Genomic DNA, 18,786 nt, shown 5'->3' with positions numbered 1-18,786 from the left:
ATGGCAACATTCCTCGCCATCATCTCGAGCAAGCAACTCCCACCAATGCAGTAGTCATCCATTAGCCATGCCACGTCGACATGATCCATCCTCATCTCCTGGCGAAACTGTCCTCGAACGCTCATTCTCGCCATGTTTGCCCAACCTTTCAACAGATATGCCTCTGCCGCCCTTACGTTGTTCTTTCACTTCGACTTACCTCGATGCTCCCGAGCTGGGTACGCCATCCAAATCCTGCGAGTTCTTGGAGGCCGCAGATGCAGGGAAAGTACATCGTAGAAGGAAGAAGAGCAGGGATCGCCAGGAAGACAATCACAATGCCAACAGTGGACAAGGCAGATACTGCGCGTCATGGAGATCCACCGGCGACATGAGGGACAAACTCACAACGACGGCAAGGATGCCGCAGACAATCGGTTTTCATATTGACTGGTGGATTGGAAGGGTTGCTTCGGCGGCGGCAGAGGTATGTCTCGTTTCGATTGCCCCAGGCTCCAGTGGGTATCAATTAAATGACTAAATGACGGATGATACAGGTGGATATCAAGGCTCTGTGTGCGAGCATGATGTTGTGGAGGGAGAGGAACGAGGTCTCTCCGTACTTGACGTGGCGAAATCGTCGAGTCCTGGATCATCGGAAGGACGGACAGGCACCAGGAGCAGCCGCGGATTCGTCATCTGTTCATGGGACACACTGGGACATACTGCTGCGTGGTGTGGTTCAAACGAGTCAGGATATGCACCAGAGACGGAAGTGGAACGTGAGAGTAGCAAAGAATGCGGTGGTATGGTGTCAGCTGGAGGTCAATCAAGCCGCAAGATGGGGCAAGTTCGTAGAAGACGTTGAGGGTGGATTTCGGCTGGACAGGCGGCTCGAAGATGGCGCAGAAGCGGAAGAACGAACGTTGTATCTTGGATATCGCAGAAAAGTCAGGAAGCCTGCTGATAGGGCCGCGTCGGACAATCATGGCGGAAAGACCGGAGACGGAGTTGTGGGGAGGGTTTTCGCTATTGATACCGACCGACTCGCTGTGGATGACGCCACGGTAGATGAACCTTTGACCAGAGACCAAGAAACTGCTCCAGGCTGCGTGGACAAATTGCAAAAAGGTAATACAGCCTGCGAAGCGACCGAGTATACCCCTGAAATTACGACTCAATCATGTTCAGTCGCCTGAAATGAGGACACGGAAAAGTGAACATTTTGATGATACTCAATTGGCATTGTCCTGATTCCACTTTACACAATCCTCGAGTTTGGCGCCACTGCCACCGAACACGTCCAAGGCACTGCCAATGGTCAAGTCGACTTTGCCGTCACTACACTGTTTCACAAGGTCGAGGTCTTCGATTGTCCGCGCGCCGCCAGCGTATGTCACGGGGATAGTGCACCACTCGGCCAGCCTGCGGATGAGATCGGTGTCGATACCTTGTTGGAGACCTTCATTATCGGCGGCATGTATGAGAAACTCGGAGCAGTATGGCTCGAGCATGGAGATGCTTTCTGGTTACGGTCAGGGTTTCTGTAGTCGCTGGCAGTGGGAAGAGACGAATCAGAGATAAGTACCTTTGGTAATCTCCATTTCCGTAATAGTCTGCCACTTGTTCATCGCAACGAACCATGTGTCGCCCTTCCGTCTGCAGCTGAGATCGATGACGAGTTTGGACGTATCGTTACCCAGGGATGACAGCACAGATTTTAAGCGTTCCAACGAGAACCGGCCGTTGGGGAAGAGGAATGAAGTTATGATGACCTACTGCTTGCACATCAGCATACACCCGCCAAGTCATAAAGGAAGAGTGAGAGCAGAGAACCAGGACTCACCCTTTCAGCACCAGCGTCGATCCATTCCTTTGCATTGGCATCAGTAATGCCACCTCCGACCTGCAGATGGCCAGGCCATGCGGCGAGTGCCTCCTTCGCAGCGGCCTCATTACCTGGTCCAAGCATGATTACATGCGCGCCGAGAAGATCCGCATCGCGGTATAGTTGGGCGAAATAGCCTGCTGGATGGGACGAGATGTAATTCGTCTTCAGGTCAGACTCGCGTATACTGAGGGTCCCGCCTACGATTTGCTTGACTTGGCCAGCATGCAGATCAATGCAAGGGCGAAACCGGGTCATGGTGTAGGCGACAAGGCGCTGGTGCGAAGCATTGATTATGGTATGGGAAAAGGTGAAAATGCATTGGGACTTGTTTGATGTCGAGCTGGAGAAAAATCGAAGCTGGTGAAGGAAAGAAAGTTAGCCGAGGACAGCCTTGTCAGTCACGTGACAAAGCTTTTTCACGCTCGTGCATGCTGCAGAGAGGATCAATCCGGTGGGATTTTCTAATCGTGGACATGGCTGGTCAACACATCGACGATATGGAACATCGTATCAGGCATAACAGAGGAGAAATGTGCAGCTCTGGGAAGGAGCAGTCATTTCTGCTTGTGGACTAACCTCTCTACATCTGTTCTAGATATGGGTCAACACAGAAGCCGAGTAGGCGGTACGCTTGTAAGTCCTTGCAGATCCGTCGCGCACTTTGCATCTCGTCTCATGTTCGCTGACGACACCCTTTTTTTAGAAGACAACGGTACAACACCAAAATCAGAATCGTCTTTCCTCCGGGGTTCACTTGTGAAGGGTGCACCGCAGCATCGGGTCAGAGATATGTACATATTGTGGCCCTCTACAGTGTACGGACAGGATATAAGGGAAATCAAGGGACAGAGAAGCGCAATGACTGCATTTGTGCATACAAGGGCTTCGACCACCTTCAGCGTACTCGAGATCTGGTGGAAGGCAAGTTTGACTGGATGAATGAATACGAACCTGTCATAATCACCTGCTCACGCCGTCAGCCTCTCATACTGTACTTAGGGGTTCATATAACAACAAGCCAAAGAGAGACGTGTATGAAGATGTTTACTTCTTGCGTCTCGCTACGCCTCAGAATATTTCTCTTTATTCACAGCGGATATCTCTAGAATATTCTCCTTTACCGCACCACAACCTTTACCCATCGTTCGGATAAAGTGCTGTGATTGAATGTTGCTTTCTTCTGGTAGATTGTATCTTACTCACATGCATTTGAAGCTTGGAAGCGGTCAGTGTTGGGAATGTGCTTGTTTACTGTGTACACTTGGGGTCTGTTTTGGCCTGCTAGCCTCGGCAATCTGATAACCCGGGCGCCTTGCCTCAACTGGAGCGGCTTCTCCAGACGCGCCCCGGACGACCTGACGCATGAATTTTTTATTTGACCTTGGCACAAATGTCGGACTCCAAAAGTTGGCGCATCCGCCTGGACGAAAATTGTTGCACTCGGGACGAAGGCGTTGCGGCCTAAGATTCAGACTTCTACATGTATGCGCGGTCGCCGGCGCAAATGGACGTGCTTGGAAAGCGAAAGCGGGAAGTCGCAGTCGTGACACGACACCGCGAGCGCACCTCAGACGACAAACCTACTCCTGCAGCTGCACCTGATGTGGATCGAGACGTCTTTCGCAAATACTTCGAATCCACGTTCGAGCCCTTATCGGAATCTCACACCGCAACACCTTCGCTGTCAGACGAGGAAGAGGACGAGGACGACGGAATCGAGTCAGCGCAGGAAGAATCTTCGTGGGAAGGCCTCTCCGATGTAGAGAACAGAGATGCGAACGTGGAGATAGTTGAACATCGGGCGCTCCTCGAAGAAAGGGAAGATGCTGAATTCCAACGGCAGCAATACAAGACCTTCATGGTAAGTAGCGGTACGCTGGCAAAACACCCTCGTGGCAGACACTGACATGGACAACAGAGCACAAAGCCGCCCAAGGAGGTAGAGCAGGCGGCAAGCAAAACATCCGACAGAGGAGCTGACGATGAAGACGCATTCGAAGCGCAGAATTTGAAACATGACCTGGATCTCCAACGTTTGTTGAAAGAATCCCACTTATTGGAGCAAGCAAAGTCATCACCGGCACCTGGAACACAGCGACATAAAGCTGTCGACATGCGAATGCAATCACTAGGGTCCAAAGACTCTTTGTTTCATCAGGAAAAAATGCCCCTATCGCACAGGAAGGGTATCCTGGCAAAGGCGACAAGCCGCGAGGCAGTGCGCAGAAAGGAAGCCAAGGAGAATGGTATCATACTGGAGAAGCCCTCCGGAAAAGCCAGATCGACTGTCCGAAGGGAGCGTGGCGTCGATGTACCTGCAGTGGGCAGATTCCGAGGTGGCACTTTGAAACTTAGCAGGACAGACATCCTCGACATCCAGGGACCGGGTCGAGGTGGCGGAAAGAAGGGTCGTCGATAGCGCCACTGTTCGTTGAGGCATTGATGATGTTGACGACGTGGAGTCCATGGCAAGCCGCCCGTACTCTGCTGTTCTCCTTTTCACTCTGGACGCTACGCAGAGGGACGTGTTTCGTATTCTGCCAGGGTTTTTCGGCTGGCTTTCGGGCTGGTCCGGCCAGGACGAAAGGCCTCCGAACGGCCTACACGCCTAATCGACGCCATGGCAGAGCCAACTCACATTTGTCATGAGCGGAGTGATGTCGACATCATCACTGGTGGACATGGAGACTTCGAAACATGTACCCCTCGCCCGATCTTGACGGGCGCTGCTTTGGGCGAAGAACATTCCTTACTGTTGCACCACTGCCTCAGCCTTGGAGATCTAGGCAAGCGTGGCAAGGAAGAATATCCGAGCCAGCCTGTCCAGTCAACATTGAACGTCGTCTCCGTTTTCAAGGTCTCACCATAAGTCGGCTTCGGCCTCATCCGTGGTGGCTGAGTTCACATGGTGGCCAAGAACAGTAAGTGATGATGGACGTTGACTGCTTTGGTATGTCCGCGACGTGACCCTACCTTCTCTCATAGACGACAGAGCGGGCCATTTCTTGGTCTGTCGGAGATTTGCCAGGATCATGGGCGCTCGTTACGATTACGCCACTGGAAGTAACGGTGATGATTGTGGTGCCTTGTTTCATACTTTGGGCACCTCGACCAACTCGATGGCGGGCGCATGTTCCCATCTTTAGAGAGTTCACGAACGAGCCAACAGATAGTGAAGCCTTGCAGCGCAGTTCGTGCAGCTGAGGAGCAGCTGCGCATGCAAAAATGATGTGCATCTTTGCCGTACATTTGCTTGTACGAGCTCGATGGCCCAATCATGCTTCTCACGGAGAAATAGGGACATCTCAAAATGCGGTGACATCTGTGCAGACAGGAGTCAACGTTGACCAGTCCCGACCAATGCGGCCGCAGAAGGAATAAATATCTGAAACGTAGCGCCATCTTGTTGACTTAGGGCGTGGCGCGTGCATTGCAGATTCTGGAGAGACCAATCCCTCGAAGAGGCACACTGATCATCGACCTGCCGCAAGGAGTCCTTACTTCTCGCTGTTCTTCTGACATCCAAGACATGAAACTGTCGCTGAGGCAAGCGCGCCAGTCCGAACTCGCGCACCAATCGAAGAGCCATCGCAACCCTTGAGGCTGCGACAGGGCTATTTGCGGACCCTTCTGTGCAGTTATTGGAGGCTTGAGAGGTTCGTCTCTCGCCAATGTGCGAGGCGAGCAACAGTGCGAACGGTAGTCATTCTAGTACGGTTGTGGGGATCACTGTGACTATGGAGGAAGAGACATGCTGCAAAGCTTGTGATAGGGGACGAAGACAAACCCGCAGGTTCGCGATGGTCCTTCCATCACGTGTGCTGAACGGCGATTTGTCCGCCCTTTCTCGACCCTTACTGTTACCGCCGCAATCACTTGGGGATTTCTGCCGTGCTTTTGCGCCAGCCCTTCACCACCACGTATATACGAGAGGATTTCCATACCCCCTACGAGCTGAACAATCGTGAGCAGTTGCCTCATTCGCTAATATTTCAGCAATATGATTGGATTTATTACAGGGAAAAATCTGTGTCTGCATCAAGCCAGTGTCGCGCAGTCAATTACGCTTATGCAATTGCGGGTCTTGGTGTCAAAGTCACTGGTGATATCCTGGTTCGGGGTGTCCAAAAGAAAAGGGGCATCCGTCAAATGAACCCTTGTTGACTTCGGAGTACATGCTGTATTCTGCTAGGATACGGAGTTGGTCCGGGTGCAACAGGTGGCTAGAAGCGACTGCAGCTATATGCTACTCGTATACGGATATGGGCGTTAGGTTTCCAACAACCATCATCATAGCGAGCAAGACTGGGTCGATGATCTAAGCACAAGCTGAAACTGGCCGTGCTTATGCGGCGTTTGTTTGAGATGCGTTTGAAAATGATCGAGTCACAGGACAGTTGTGGCTCAGAGCGGAACCCATGCAACCGCCTGCAGTACTACCATTCGTCCAACCGATCTGGCCTTCTCAGCCACTCGTTTCACCAATTCTGCGTCAACTCAAGCACTTTGACCGCAAGCCTTCACGGACCATGTTCGAGCGACACGCTCGCCATGAGGGATGCGCCCAAGGGCTCTCCTCTTTGGATGAAAATAGCAACTTGCGAGCTTGGATCACTTTGCCGAGCCGCGATTAGGTTATGCTTGGCTTGGGTAATGATTTGGTGCCTCTTCCATCCGATGTTCCAGCAGCAATCAGCATTGAATCGCGCAGTCATTCATACCAGTCTGGATGGGAACAGCACGCAGCATCTGGCCAGGATGCTGTTTGCTCTCAAGCTCGCCCGGGACAGATCGTCTCTGAGCCTTCCAAGAAGGCATACGCAATTGTACATGTGCATTCCAAAAAATCAGAAGCATTATCTGTTTTATCTGAGGATTAGATCGCTGACCGTGGCCTTGCTGAACTACGGACGATCGGCCTCCCGAGGAGAGATACCCTGCACATGTAAATCATGGAGGAAGAGCGGCAGCTCTGGGAGTTGGCCATGCAAGCTTGCGGGCTGCTTCCAGAGCAGGGAGACAAGAACCCACCAGTCAACGGCCATTATCCGTCGGGGAGGTCAACAAAAGCGCACAGTGGAGTTGGTCGTACTTGTACCTGTTCTAGCGCGAATTGACCGTGGAACAGACGGAGAGGCTACTGGCCGAGTCGTTGGCGCGCTACCCCAAAGATAGAGCGAACAGTCCAAGGGAGATGCATCTGTCATGACTCCAGGCTCTTCTTCAAGCGGCAAAGGTGACCCTTGCAGAAATCCGAGAAGCAGATGACCGGTCCAAGTGCTTTCTGCATGGACAGAGCAGCACCGACTTCGAGAACGAGTGGAAAAAGCAGAAGGAAGCCGTTGTGGAGGAGATGGAGCATCTACGAGTACCAGAGGTAGTATCTGAATGGCAATGGACAAGATGTGTGCTTTCTACCCTGGTCGATGGCTTCGATGGCACGTCCCTCTCAATTGGCGGCCATTTCTACGAGCCTCTGAGAGAGTAGCGCCTAAGTTCCATCCGTCTAGCCCGGCCCACGATTTTCCTCCCCTATAAGCTAAAGTGCTTTAGTCACCGAGCTTAACTACTTCAATGAGACCCAGTCCCCAGCACAGCGAGAATTGCTTCCCGTCCACCTAATCTTCGTTCAGTCTCTCGCTCGCTTCCTCGCTGGTCCGGTGTCACCCTTCGACTCTACACACACATTTATCTCTCCCTTTCTATCCCTCATAAGCCTCATCACTCCTCCATCTGTTTCACCCTCCGTTGCTGCAAGTCCTCCAACTTTTACATCCTTCCTTTCCCGTCCTCGGCCTTGTCCTTGAGGACTTTTGAGAGACTAGCTTCTCTCCTTATCCACTTTCGTTTCACCTGTCCTCGCTTCCTCTCACTCGAGACAGGAGCTTCACCACGTCTGGACGTACTGCGGAAGCTGGTCTCTCGCATTGACTCCATTTACATCATCGGTACCAACGTTCGCTATACACAAAGCATCATAACAATCGCCTGCTCCTCGCCGATTCTCTGGCCTGATCTGTCTCCCTACCATCCCCTTTCCGCAGCTACTGTCCTTACTGCCAATCACACCACGCTTCAAGATCATTGACGAAAGAGCTTGGGACATCTCTGTGCAGTATTGAATAGCACATCAAGCAGCGGCAGCAGCGGGAAAGTCAGTGACGACTACCCACCCCATCCATACCACCGCCATTTTTGGCCGCGTCAACAGTCCCATCCGCGTCCAATGTACCCCTCAAGCGGTGCGCCGATGGCTCAACCGCAGAAGCCCGAAACTTTTATGCTCTCGAACGAGGCACAACAGAGCTTGCCCCAGGATGCGCAAGTCGCCCTGCAGCAAGTTGACAACCTCAAATACTTTCTGATCTCCGCCCCTGTGGACTGGAGCCCCGACTCTTTAATCAGAAGATTCCTCCTGCCCACCGGTGAATATGTTTCCTGTGTGCTATGGAACAATCTCTTCCATATCTCCGGTACTGACATCGTGAGATGTCTGTCTTTCCGTTTTCAAGCTTTCGGTCGCCCGGTCAAGAACCCCAAAAAATTCGAGGAAGGAATTTTCTCCGATCTGCGGAATCTCAAGTCAGGGACAGACGCGTCGTTGGAAGAACCCAAAAGTCCTTTCTTGGACTTCCTGTACAAGAACAACTGCATCCGAACGCAGAAGAAGCAGAAGGTCTTCTATTGGTACAGCGTGCCTCATGACCGCCTATTTCTCGATGCTCTCGAGAGGGATTTGAAGCGCGAGAAGATGGGCCAGGAGGCGACCACAAAAGCCGTGGCTGAGCCAGCTCTTTCATTCGAGTTCGACTCCTCCCAATCGCTCTTTGAGCAGCTCACCAAGGCCCAACAGGCCAACTCATCATCATTCGCAACTGCCAACTCAAATGTGGCATACTCCCAGTCGACCTCCCCCGTCCTTCGTGCAGCAGACTCGATGCCCCCTCCGCAAATGGTACCTCAGATGCCCAGGTCCCAGGAGCAACCACATCCCATGTACACTAGCATGGCTATGCAGACTCCCATGACTACCACAGCGATGTCGCGGGAGCAGGATTACTCCGCCATTGCCTACGATCGGAACGGGATGCCCTATGACCGCTCGCACATGCGACATGCCTCCATGCCTGCTTACATGGAATACTCGCCTGCTCCTTCATTCGTGTCTTCACATTTTGAGGATTATAGCACAAGAGGTTTATCATATGAGCCCATCACACCTCCTCAGCACGCGGTGCCGGTCGGTTCCGAGCCTGCCTACATTGCCAACGAAGATACCGGCCTGTATTCGGCCATCCCGGAAATGCAGCAAATGCATGCTTACAACCCTATGGCTTCACTCCCACCCTCTACGCTCGCAGGCCCAACTTATGCAGCCGCGCCTCGCGCCTTCCCACCGGCAAACGTTTACTCTGTGATTGAAGGTTCCCCAACCTATAAAGCAAGGAGGCGCCGTTCCTCGATTCCTTCATCGATCATGAATGCTGTTGCAGCCAATGCCGTCGCCCAGGTCACCCATGGCATGAAGACGCATATGCCCCAAAGACCCAGTGACCTCCGACGCTCCATGTCCAGCTCCGTCCTGCCGATTGCCGAGGGAGATGAGCATGCAGGTCAGTCGCCACCAGGACTCCCACACAGCTACAAAGTGGATCATCTCCATGACTTTTCGCGTCACACAACTCCCCTGGCCAGTCTAGAGGAAGATCCTGTGCACTCGATGAACATGGTGACTAGCGCTGAAGGCATGTCCGGCCTCATTGGAGACGATATGCATCCTCCCTCGATGCAGGCCAGTCCTGCGGTTCGGTTAGAAAGACCGGGCCCAATTCGGAGAGCACGAAGTGCGACCATGATGGAGCTTGGTGTACCTTACAAGTCACATTCTTGCCCAATCCCCAGCTGTGGCCGACTTTTCAAGCGCCTCGAGCACCTCAAGCGGTATGACAACCCCTTTGTGATCTGCGTTGGCGCACCTATTGACACCCTTCTAGGCATGTTCGAACCCACACTCAGGAACGCCCCTACGTCTGCCCTTATTGCAACAAAGCGTTTTCGCGCTCAGACAACCTTGCTCAGTGAGTACACATCAGTACTACTCTTGTTCACGATAGACTAACCATCACTTCAGGCACCGCCGCACCCATGAATCTCAACAAGATGGCCAATCTGCTCCAGTAATCAGCGAAGAAGAGCTCGAAAACGAAGAAGCCGAGTTCGGCTCCATGGACGAGCTTTCTTCTCCTGATGAAGTCACACGTCCTACAAGCGTGTCTAGTCTGATGCCCATGTCGATGCCACCTCCATCAACGCTTCTCATGCAACCCATGTCACATCCAATGATGGCACCCAGTCAACTTGTCCAACCTTCCATGTTGCAAAATCTGTAGCCATTTTCTGACACGAAGAGATGTTGTGCTGTTTTGTTTTTCTTGCGCACTTTTGCGAGGATTGGTAAAAGGAAGAGATGATGTACTCACGATCAACGAGAGTCCAGCCCTCGAGGCAGCGACGAGGGCGACCAATGACCTCTTTAGACGCTTTGACGCTTAAGCATTGAACGGAGCGCTTTTCGAGGCGTTACACGCTAGGATCACCTCAGCGTGGTATACTTTGGGAGGCTTGCTGAGGTTGTCGATGTATAAATTTCTTTGAACGATTTTTGAAAAAGGGGGTTTTGGGTCACTTCCGACCTGTGGCCATCTTGAGACATGGCGCTGCCTGGACCAACTGTACATATAGCTGCCATTTATTGAGCGTTTGCACTTTTGCATATCGCGGAGAGAAGAAGTTGATCTAAGACTTGGTCCCATGAGTTTTCTTTCGTATTTGACGCCTACAGCATCATATATGGAGGTTCGACTACATGTTTAAGTAGTTCAACCGTCGGCTCCTACCCTCCGTCCTCATGCCCTGGACATCGGCTGGCTGTCGGGTCATGCTGATACTGATAGCAGCAATCGTGTTCAAATATTTCCTCCCACGCCAGTAGTTGTGTGACTTACGGAAGAGTGCTGGCGAGAAATCCAGTATCATTGAGGTGCTCTTCATGTGAATTTCCAGTCCACGGAGAAGCGCGAACAGGGCGCATCAGGACACGAACAAAAGTAGTAGTTGAGACAATAGATATACCTGGGAGCAAAATCCGACTGTATTTATTCAGATGGTATCATTTCATGTTTTGCATCTGTTCGAGGCGTCCTCATCTCCGAGCGGGTGTGTTCCTTCCCCCACTCAAGACCTGATGCGTAACTCTCTCGTCCTCGCTATCATCACGAAACCCTTCCTCTAGATCCCGACTCAACCGTCGGTCAGAGTCCATAGCTGCGTCTTGGACCTGATTCGCAGTGCGTGTCGCTGCTACCATATTGGACATCTGACGTTCCATGCCATCTCTCCGTCGATCACGGTCTTGGACGTCAAAGCCGACCATTGCTTCCCCAGACTCGACGTCGAACAGCTCGCCGTCTGCGCTAACCACGCTATCGCGACGGTTGAAGCGGTTGCGGAAAGCCCATGTCGAGGGCAGAAAGAGGCGAAGGAATACCGTCGAAAGACGATCGCGGAGAGACGAGGGTTGAAGGGCTTCGGGTAGATGTGAAGATAGAGAAGTTGATTGGAGGGGAAGGTACTGTGAATAGCGGGCTCGGTGTCTCCGGTACAGAGGTAGGAGGGCGTGGAATATGACGAGATAAAGGACTGCGGCTATGAAGACTGGTATGAGGACGGTCTAGATTTGATCCGTTAGTGTCGTGAATTCGAAGAAATGCTCATTGAGCGCTGCTGTACCTTTGTGAAGTTGAGAAAGCCGGAACCGGCCATGTTGCTGTCCTTGTTGCTGACGTCTACTGGGACAGGTGGCGCTCCTTTGGTCGAGGCTATTGTGCTCGGGATTGAGCGTTTGAGCAGATTCATGATGCCGCCATACTGGCGACTGGGGAAGCGCAGGGCACGATGGAGCAAATATATAGAGCGAGATAGTGGTTCTGATCAATCAAGGACGTGAAATTAGGCAGTCCGTTTGAGGCTCCCTCAGGCAGGTTTGAAGTGACCGAGGCCGACACGATTGGCAGGACTGGGGAGCAGTGGCAGCTCACGTGGAGCCTAATAATACAGGTGCTTGGGTGGGTGCTGTGGAAGCCCGTTGGGTGCCCCCGTGTCCAGTTTAGCATCCCCAGGGCTTCCTCAGGCGCTTGAGGATAGATGGCCATCCACTTTGAGCCATGCATGATTGCCACGGTGGGATAGTGTAAATCGGTATGGCGTGGCTGTATCGAGAGCAAAACTGCACGCCATAACAATAATCTCTGACCATGGTCAAGCAGTATGTAAAAGTACGGAGTAGCGAGATCAATGCAGGATCGCGTGCAGCCAGGACGCCGAAGAGTGGTTTGGCGGCCATATTTTAGTGGCGATGATCGGCTTGAACAGACCCTATCATGGCCTGGTGGAAGAATCTTAGAGAGCGGGTACGTGTGGTGAGGGCAGACCATTGGCTACCTTGGGGTGCCATGAATCTGCAAACCACTCAACCCCTTGAGGCGCTGTGGACTGCGAAAGTCCAGGACACACTGACCACTGAACACCATCGCGGACGCTGTCAATCACTTGCCTCGCATCACTCTCAAGAAATTCCCATGTGGTTGACTCGCCTTTGTTCACTTGTTGGACAGTCTCTTTTTTGAGTCTCCAGCGTCGCCTGTCCGCGTTGCAGGTAGCACAGAACACGTCCGCGTCCAGCTCGGCTTTCTTTGTTTCCGGCGACTGTTTACCGCTTTCCTCACACCTGACCCTGTCGTCCCTATCTTTCTTGATCCAACTCAACGCACGACGACCCACGTGAACGTCGACCCCTCCTGCCGAAACGAGAGACGGAGTGCATCAGGGGAGGGCAGGTACGATGCAAGGATAGAGACATTCCGACATTGGCTGTCAGAATAATTTGTAACGAGGGGGACAATACAAGTCTCCGGAAGTGGGCACCCTTCTGGGGCATCTCAACTTCACACACATGCGTCCTGTTCAGCCTGCGCAGCAGAGACGATGCCCCCGATAATACAATCGGACAAAGCCTCCAGACAATCGTCCGCGAGCAAAGGTTTCTTCAGTCGACGGCATCGAGACAAGTCAGACAGCCGTTACGATGGAGGGGGTCTTGGTACCCTGGAGTCGAACGCAAATGGTTCCTGGACTTCAAGGCATTCGAGAAAAGAGTCGGTCGTCTCCAACGACGGCCAGGACGCCGACACCACTGGCCTCAACATGACCGCTGGTGTCATTACCTCGATACCTTACTCCGCAACCGATCGATCGCAAACTCCCATCTCCGTTGAATACCTGCCTCGAGAAGACCAAATTTCCGCGAGGAGAGAGCCGCAGCCGCACCAACTCGCTCGCGGAACCGATTTCCATCAATATCCTGCTTTTAATGCACCGGCGAATGGCGCCTCGCATCCTACCGGGCCGCGCCCGCCACCCCATACAAATGTCAATGGAGTTACGATGGCCTCCAGCCAGGCTGGGGATCGCGGGACAAAATATCAGCAATGGGGTCGGCCGGGGAGTAGTAATGGTCCCGAACATGGCGCTTACGATTCAGTTTCCACAAGTGACTCTTATGGAGGGAGCCGGCGGAAATCGTTTGACGGTGCCAGTATAAAATCAACCGCCTCCTCGGCTACAGGAGGGTCGAGCCTCTTTTCATCCGACAGATCATCAAGAACAGCGGTGCCTTCACGGCAGGACTTTGACACCTCGTCAGTAGTGTCTCCGACTCACTCTCGGCTATCAAAGCTTAGTTCGCATGCCGGCTGGCCGGCGCAACAAACGTCACCTTTCAGTTCAACAACCTCTTTCACCCCTGCTGGATTCTATCTTCCCAAACCGCAAAGCGACGAAGAAATTGAGAAGTTGTTCTTACAGCTCATGCACAAGCGTGGTTGGCAAAATTTGCCGGAACAAGCTAAGCGCCAGATGATGGCATACGCTCCTACGAAGAAATGGACTCTTGTGCATCAAGACAAATTGACCGAGTGGCAAGGGGAGCAGAAGCGGAGGCAACAGGCTCGACAGACGGGGACGATTGATGGTCCGACCTCGAGAGACGTAGATGGTACGCCCGAGTGGTATGTCAAGAAGATTTTGGATAACAGTATCACTGCGAAACAACTACAAAGTTTGAGCGTCAGCTTGAGAACCCAACCAATCAGTTGGGTAAAAGCATTCATCGAAGCACAGGGTCAGATTGCCTTGACAAGTGTATTACTGAAGATCAACCGACGTCAGGCCAGCGGGCCGACACCAATCAGCACAGCGACCTCCGCGGAAAAGGATCTGGATAGGGAGTACGATATTGTGAAATGTCTGAAAGCGCTGATGAACAACAAATACGGTGCCGACGATGCTTTGACGCATGAGCAGATCCCAGTAGCATTGGCAACATGTTTGATATCACCTCGGCTCACGACAAGGAAACTGGTCAGCGAAGTGCTGACGTTTCTTTGCCATTGGGATCAGGGTCAGGGTCATCTGAAGGTACTGCACGCAATGGACATGGTAAAGAATCAGATCAATGAAAACGGCCGATTCGACGCCTGGATGCGCATAGTTGAAGTCACCATCGATGGGCGAGGCAAAATGGGTAGTCTGGTGGGAGCCAGCGAAGAAGTCCGCAGCGGCGGTATTGGTATGGAGAACCTTTTGATGGAGTATGCTGTCGCAACATTGGTTCTCATCAACATGTTGGTGGACGCCCCCGAACGAGATTTGCAGCTACGATGCCACATCAGAGCTCAGTTCATCGGTTGCGGCATCAAGCGCATCCTGGTCAAGATGGAGTCCTTCCAATACGATGTCATCGACAAACAAGTCGCCAAGTTTCGCGAAAATGAGGCCATCGACTATGAAGATCTGCTACAACGAGAAGGCAGCAGCATGGTGGATAGTATCGAGGGCGAAGTCAGGGACATGACAGATCCCATGCAGATTACCGATGCCATCATGTCCCGAGTCCAGGGTACAAGGACTCAAGATTATTTCATTTCGGCCATGCAACACATGCTGCTCCTCCGAGAGAACAATGCTGATGAACGCTTGAGGATGTTTCAGCTAGTGGATTCCATGCTCAGCTATGTGGCCATGGACCGTCGCCTACCCGACATGGACTTGAAGCAGAGCTTGAACTTTACAGTGCAGAGCCTGCTAGACAGATTGCATACCGATGATGAAGCTCGCATTGCTTTCGACGAAGCCACCGAATCAAGGCAAATCGCTGAAGCTGCACTTGCTGAACGAGATGAGATGGCGGCTCAAGTCTCCCTTGGTGCTGACGGCCTGGTCTCGAAATTGCAGAAGCAGATTGAGGAGCAGGCCGCCATAATTGAAATGCAGTCCAGGCAAGCGGAGGCGTTGAAGTCTGAAGTCGCGGAGCTTCAACGAATCAGAGCACAGGAGTTGCAGAGGAACGAGCTCGAAACGAGAGAGTTGTATCTTATGCTCAAAGACGCCCAAGAGGTTGCGGCCTCACGCGCAGCCAAAGAGGGAGTGGTTGACAAAGACCCTGCGCAAATGCAAGGTATTTTGGACAGGGAAAAGTTGATGGAGCGTCTAGAGCGGAACCTTGAGCGCACCAAGACCCAATTCAAGCTCGAAGGGAAAGTCTGGGGCCAGCAAGGTCCGTCAGATAGACTCCGAGAGCTTCGTGAGAAGATGGATGATCTCGTCGACGCAGATTTCCAGGAGAAGACTAGGAGACATCTCACCAATAGTGTTATGGGAAGTGTCCATCGCAGCAATGCTCTGAAGGGGTCCAGAAGAGCTGCATTGGAGGCTTTGGCTGTTAGCGAGGAAGCCGGAACGGAGCATGACTCTGCAGACGAGGAAGCAATAATTTACGAGAAGCCACGTCTGGTTGAGTACTCCAGGCCCAAGATCAACGCAGAACAGCAGTCAAGTCTCATGGGCGAACTTACTTCAAAGGTCAAGAGAATGGACGACGACAGCGACGATACAGCAGCAGAGAACGACGGTATCACAACTGGACCTACTCATCCTAGTCTCGAGTCCGAATCGCCCAGGACGCCGATTGACGAAGCACAGGCCGAAGCCAAGTTCACTGGCCCTCCTCCTCCACCTCCACCACCACCACCGTCAGGTTCATCGCAGCCTCCAACGCCTGCTCTCATACCTGGATTTGAGGCTGGCGCACCTCCGCCGCCGCCGCCCCCTCCTCCAGGAATGCCTCTTTCTCCTGCAACTCCCTCCTTGCCTGGCTTCTCTGGGGCCCCACCCCCACCACCTCCACCACCTCCTGGCTCACTACCTATGAGTCCCATATCCCCTGCTGCTCCTCCGCCTCTTCCAGGAGCTGAGCATGGCCACTACCTGCCTCTGTCACCCATCGCGCCTGTCCCTATGCTGAAGAACCCTATCATGCGTCCCAAGAAGAAGCTCAAGGCTTTCCATTGGGATAAAGTGGATACGCCACAAGTCACTGTGTGGGCCAGTAACGCAAACACGGAAGCCAGAGAAGAGAAGTATCGTGAGTTGCAGCGCAAGGGTGTCCTAGATGAAGTTGAAAAGCTCTTTATTGCCAAGGAGATCAAGATCATCGGCACTGGTGCTGGCAAGGGCAAGAACGATAAGAAGCAGATCATCAGCAGTGACATGATGAGAAACTTCCATGTTTCCATGGCCAAGTTCAAGAATGATTCTGCCGATGAGGTTGTGCGAAAGATCATCCACTGTGACAGAGAAGTGCTCGATAACAACGTGGTGATGGACTTCCTTCAGAGGGAAGATCTCTGTACGATACCGGAGAACATTGCGAAATTGATGGCGCCTTACAGCAAGGACTGGACAGGGCCCGATGCCTTGACATCCAAGCGTGAGCAGGACCCGTCCGAGCTGACAAAAGAGGATCAGATCTACCTACAGACTGCTTACGAGCTGCACCATTACTGGAAGGCAAGAATGCGAGCCCTGGCCCTGACAAGATCCTATGAAAATGAGTACGATGAGATCTCCGGCAAATTGAAGGAGATTGTCAATGTCTCCGAGGCAATCCGCGACTCGACCTCCTTAATGAGCGTACTTGCTCTCATCCTTGACATCGGAAACTACATGAACGACTCGAACAAGCAAGCCACTGGTTTCAAACTCAGTTCGCTTGCTCGTCTAGGGATGGTCAAAGATGACAAGAACGAGACAACTTTCGCAGACCTCATTGAGCGAATTGTTCGCAACCAGTACTCTCAATGGGAAGTCTTCGTCGAAGATATAGCGGCTGTTGTACCTGCCTCCAAGCTCCACGTCGACCAACTGCGCCAAGATGCGAAGAAGTACATTGACAACATCAAGAACGTTCAAGCTTCCTTAGATGCCGGTAACTTGAGTGACCCTAAGAAGTTTCATCCTCAAGATCGTGTTGCTCAGGTAGTGCAAAGGTCAATGAAGGAAGCAAGACGAAAGGCGGAACAGATGCAGCTCTACCTGGAGGAGACCTCGAGGACCTACGACGACATCATGACCTACTTTGGCGAGGACAATCAAGATGAGAATGCTAGAAGAGAGTTCTTCAGCAAGCTTGGCGGCTTCGTGAGTGAATGGAAGAAGTCCAGAGAGAAGAACACGACTATGGAAGAGACGAAGCGCCGTCTCGAAGTTAGTATGGCCAGAAAGAGAGCACAAGCTGGGGCAAGCTCTAGTGGTGGAGCCAGTGGTGCAGAAACTCCTGGCAGTCCTCCAGCCAATGGTGCCATGGAGGATCTCCTGGCCAAACTTCGAGCTGCAGCACCACAAGTCAAGGATCAGCGCGATCGAAGAAGACGTGCTAGGCTGAAGGAAAAGCATGATCAGCGGGTAGCTAGTGGCCAACAGTTACCGGAGCTGCCCACGAAAGAGGGTCTAGAGGAGAGCCGCGGCCTGGTCAGCGTGGGAGAAAAAGCCAACGAAGATGGTCTCAGTGCTGAAGATGGCACCAGCGGCAAGGGTGATGTGAGCGAGAGTGAAGACGTCGCCGACCGAGCATTAAGAGCTCTCCAGGAGATGAGAAGCTCAGCACCGTCGACCGGGGACGAGATTGACGTAAGGAGACGACGAGATGGCGCCGACGAAGAACGGAAAGCTCGTAGACTGCGACGACGGACAGCGCACCAGAGCGTCGCCGCAAGAGATTCTGTACAATCGCCCACGAAGCTGGCAGATGAGGATGGCGAAGACAAGCAGACCAGGGTGGACGGAGATGAAGAGACGACAACGGATGATAAGCGATCATCAGGAGGAACATTGAGTCCAAGCTGGTCGCAGCCTCCGCCGGCTATCGTTGTCAGTCCCACACCGGACGACGAACCCGGGGACGATCCCAAAGAGGGCAAGGAGGAAGATGGTGCGACGTGAAGCTGGGGGTCCATGAGTGGAAGAGTACCATGCTTGCTTGTATGGATTAGGTCTTATCTTGGATTCAGAGATTGGTGTCTTAGCACTTGGCCGCACTATGCGATGTTTATTATACTTGGCGAGAGAAGATACCCCGATATTACTTGTCGCAAGCGTTGTGAGACTACCAAACGGTTGGGGAAAGCAGATCCATGAGCATGGAGTGGAACTGGATGGCATCGAGGTTTGAGCACTATTGAATGTTGTGGGCATAGCGCGCAGAATGGAATGAAGTCGGATTCTCGAGGCGAGCATCTCTTGATTAACCACCAACCTACCGTGTCTATGTACTTTTCACTACTCTCGCACGAGTCACTCATACGGACCACGCCCGTTTCGGAAAATGAGTGTCTTCAAGTTCATCCACAACCACGTGCAGCATCGTACTTGAACCCCCGTTCAGCCTGTAGAGAATGCTTTGCTCTGGTCGCTCGAGAACCCATATGTATGCGACTGGAACCGGATCACGGCGTATAGCAAAA

The 18,786-nt window shown here is 52.6% G+C and overlaps 6 protein-coding genes across 6 annotated transcripts; 4 read left to right on the top strand and 2 right to left on the bottom strand.

Annotated features, from left to right (window-relative positions):
- Nucleotides 1-157: 157 nt before the first annotated feature.
- Nucleotides 158-1,178, top strand: PV05_05369 (uncharacterized protein; the record flags this gene model as incomplete). Its single annotated transcript, XM_013461863.1, has 2 exons — nucleotides 158-466; nucleotides 537-1,178. 2 exons carry the CDS (start codon nucleotides 158-160, stop codon nucleotides 1,176-1,178), a joined length of 951 nt encoding a protein of 316 aa, XP_013317317.1.
- On the bottom strand, nucleotides 1,156-2,166 carry PV05_05368 (1-(5-phosphoribosyl)-5-[(5-phosphoribosylamino)methylideneamino] imidazole-4-carboxamide isomerase). The gene is made up of 3 exons (XM_013461862.1): nucleotides 1,826-2,166; nucleotides 1,568-1,754; nucleotides 1,156-1,504 (listed from the first exon to the last, which is right to left on the bottom strand). Exons 1-3 carry the CDS (start codon nucleotides 2,123-2,125, stop codon nucleotides 1,215-1,217), a joined length of 777 nt encoding a protein of 258 aa, XP_013317316.1. The 5' UTR covers nucleotides 2,126-2,166; the 3' UTR covers nucleotides 1,156-1,214.
- A 1,084-nt stretch (nucleotides 2,167-3,250) lies between these two features.
- Nucleotides 3,251-5,364, top strand: PV05_05367 (uncharacterized protein). The gene is made up of 2 exons (XM_013461861.1): nucleotides 3,251-3,731; nucleotides 3,789-5,364. Exons 1-2 carry the CDS (start codon nucleotides 3,351-3,353, stop codon nucleotides 4,287-4,289), a joined length of 882 nt encoding a protein of 293 aa, XP_013317315.1. The 5' UTR covers nucleotides 3,251-3,350; the 3' UTR covers nucleotides 4,290-5,364.
- Nucleotides 5,365-7,490: 2,126 nt separating this feature from the next.
- Nucleotides 7,491-10,710, top strand: PV05_05366 (uncharacterized protein). The gene is made up of 3 exons (XM_013461860.1): nucleotides 7,491-9,811; nucleotides 9,865-9,948; nucleotides 10,002-10,710. The coding sequence occupies exons 1-3, from the start codon at nucleotides 8,097-8,099 to the stop codon at nucleotides 10,258-10,260; spliced, it is 2,058 nt and encodes a 685-aa protein (XP_013317314.1). The 5' UTR covers nucleotides 7,491-8,096; the 3' UTR covers nucleotides 10,261-10,710.
- A 156-nt stretch (nucleotides 10,711-10,866) lies between these two features.
- PV05_05365 (uncharacterized protein) lies at nucleotides 10,867-11,840 on the bottom strand. Its single transcript, XM_013461859.1, has 2 exons — nucleotides 11,660-11,840; nucleotides 10,867-11,600 (listed from the first exon to the last, which is right to left on the bottom strand). The coding sequence occupies exons 1-2, from the start codon at nucleotides 11,783-11,785 to the stop codon at nucleotides 11,073-11,075; spliced, it is 654 nt and encodes a 217-aa protein (XP_013317313.1). The 5' UTR covers nucleotides 11,786-11,840; the 3' UTR covers nucleotides 10,867-11,072.
- Nucleotides 11,841-12,437: 597 nt separating this feature from the next.
- Nucleotides 12,438-18,633, top strand: PV05_05364 (uncharacterized protein). Its single transcript, XM_013461858.1, has one exon. The coding sequence runs from the start codon at nucleotides 12,914-12,916 to the stop codon at nucleotides 18,263-18,265; it is 5,352 nt and encodes a 1,783-aa protein (XP_013317312.1). The 5' UTR covers nucleotides 12,438-12,913; the 3' UTR covers nucleotides 18,266-18,633.
- The last annotated feature ends 153 nt before the right edge of the window (nucleotides 18,634-18,786 follow it).

This window comes from Exophiala xenobiotica (genome assembly GCF_000835505.1).
Source record: "Exophiala xenobiotica strain CBS 118157 unplaced genomic scaffold supercont1.3, whole genome shotgun sequence".
NCBI lineage: Eukaryota > Fungi > Ascomycota > Eurotiomycetes > Chaetothyriales > Herpotrichiellaceae > Exophiala > Exophiala xenobiotica.
The sequence above is the reverse complement of the archived record's forward strand: the minus strand, read 5'-3'. Positions and strand labels throughout refer to the sequence as shown.

Excerpts from the sequence above, each read along its gene's own strand:
- PV05_05367 (XM_013461861.1), top strand. The coding sequence starts at position 3,351 with ATGTATGCGCGGTCGCCGGCGCAAATGGACGTGCTTGGAAAGCGAAAG. Across the intron at positions 3,732-3,788 it reads AGCAATACAAGACCTTCATG|AGCACAAAGCCGCCCAAGGA; the intron begins GTAAGTAGCGGT and ends CATGGACAACAG.
- PV05_05366 (XM_013461860.1), top strand. The coding sequence starts at position 8,097 with ATGTACCCCTCAAGCGGTGCGCCGATGGCTCAACCGCAGAAGCCCGAA. Across the intron at positions 9,812-9,864 it reads CGCCTCGAGCACCTCAAGCG|GCATGTTCGAACCCACACTC; the intron begins GTATGACAACCC and ends ACACCCTTCTAG. Across the intron at positions 9,949-10,001 it reads CGCTCAGACAACCTTGCTCA|GCACCGCCGCACCCATGAAT; the intron begins GTGAGTACACAT and ends CCATCACTTCAG.
- PV05_05368 (XM_013461862.1), bottom strand. The coding sequence starts at position 2,125 with ATGACCCGGTTTCGCCCTTGCATTGATCTGCATGCTGGCCAAGTCAAG. Across the intron at positions 1,755-1,825 it reads TCGACGCTGGTGCTGAAAGG|GTCATCATAACTTCATTCCT; the intron begins GTGAGTCCTGGT and ends TGCAAGCAGTAG. Across the intron at positions 1,505-1,567 it reads GGAAATGGAGATTACCAAAG|AAAGCATCTCCATGCTCGAG; the intron begins GTACTTATCTCT and ends GACCGTAACCAG.
- PV05_05364 (XM_013461858.1), top strand. The coding sequence starts at position 12,914 with ATGCCCCCGATAATACAATCGGACAAAGCCTCCAGACAATCGTCCGCG.
- PV05_05365 (XM_013461859.1), bottom strand. The coding sequence starts at position 11,785 with ATGAATCTGCTCAAACGCTCAATCCCGAGCACAATAGCCTCGACCAAA. Across the intron at positions 11,601-11,659 it reads GCTTTCTCAACTTCACAAAG|ACCGTCCTCATACCAGTCTT; the intron begins GTACAGCAGCGC and ends GATCAAATCTAG.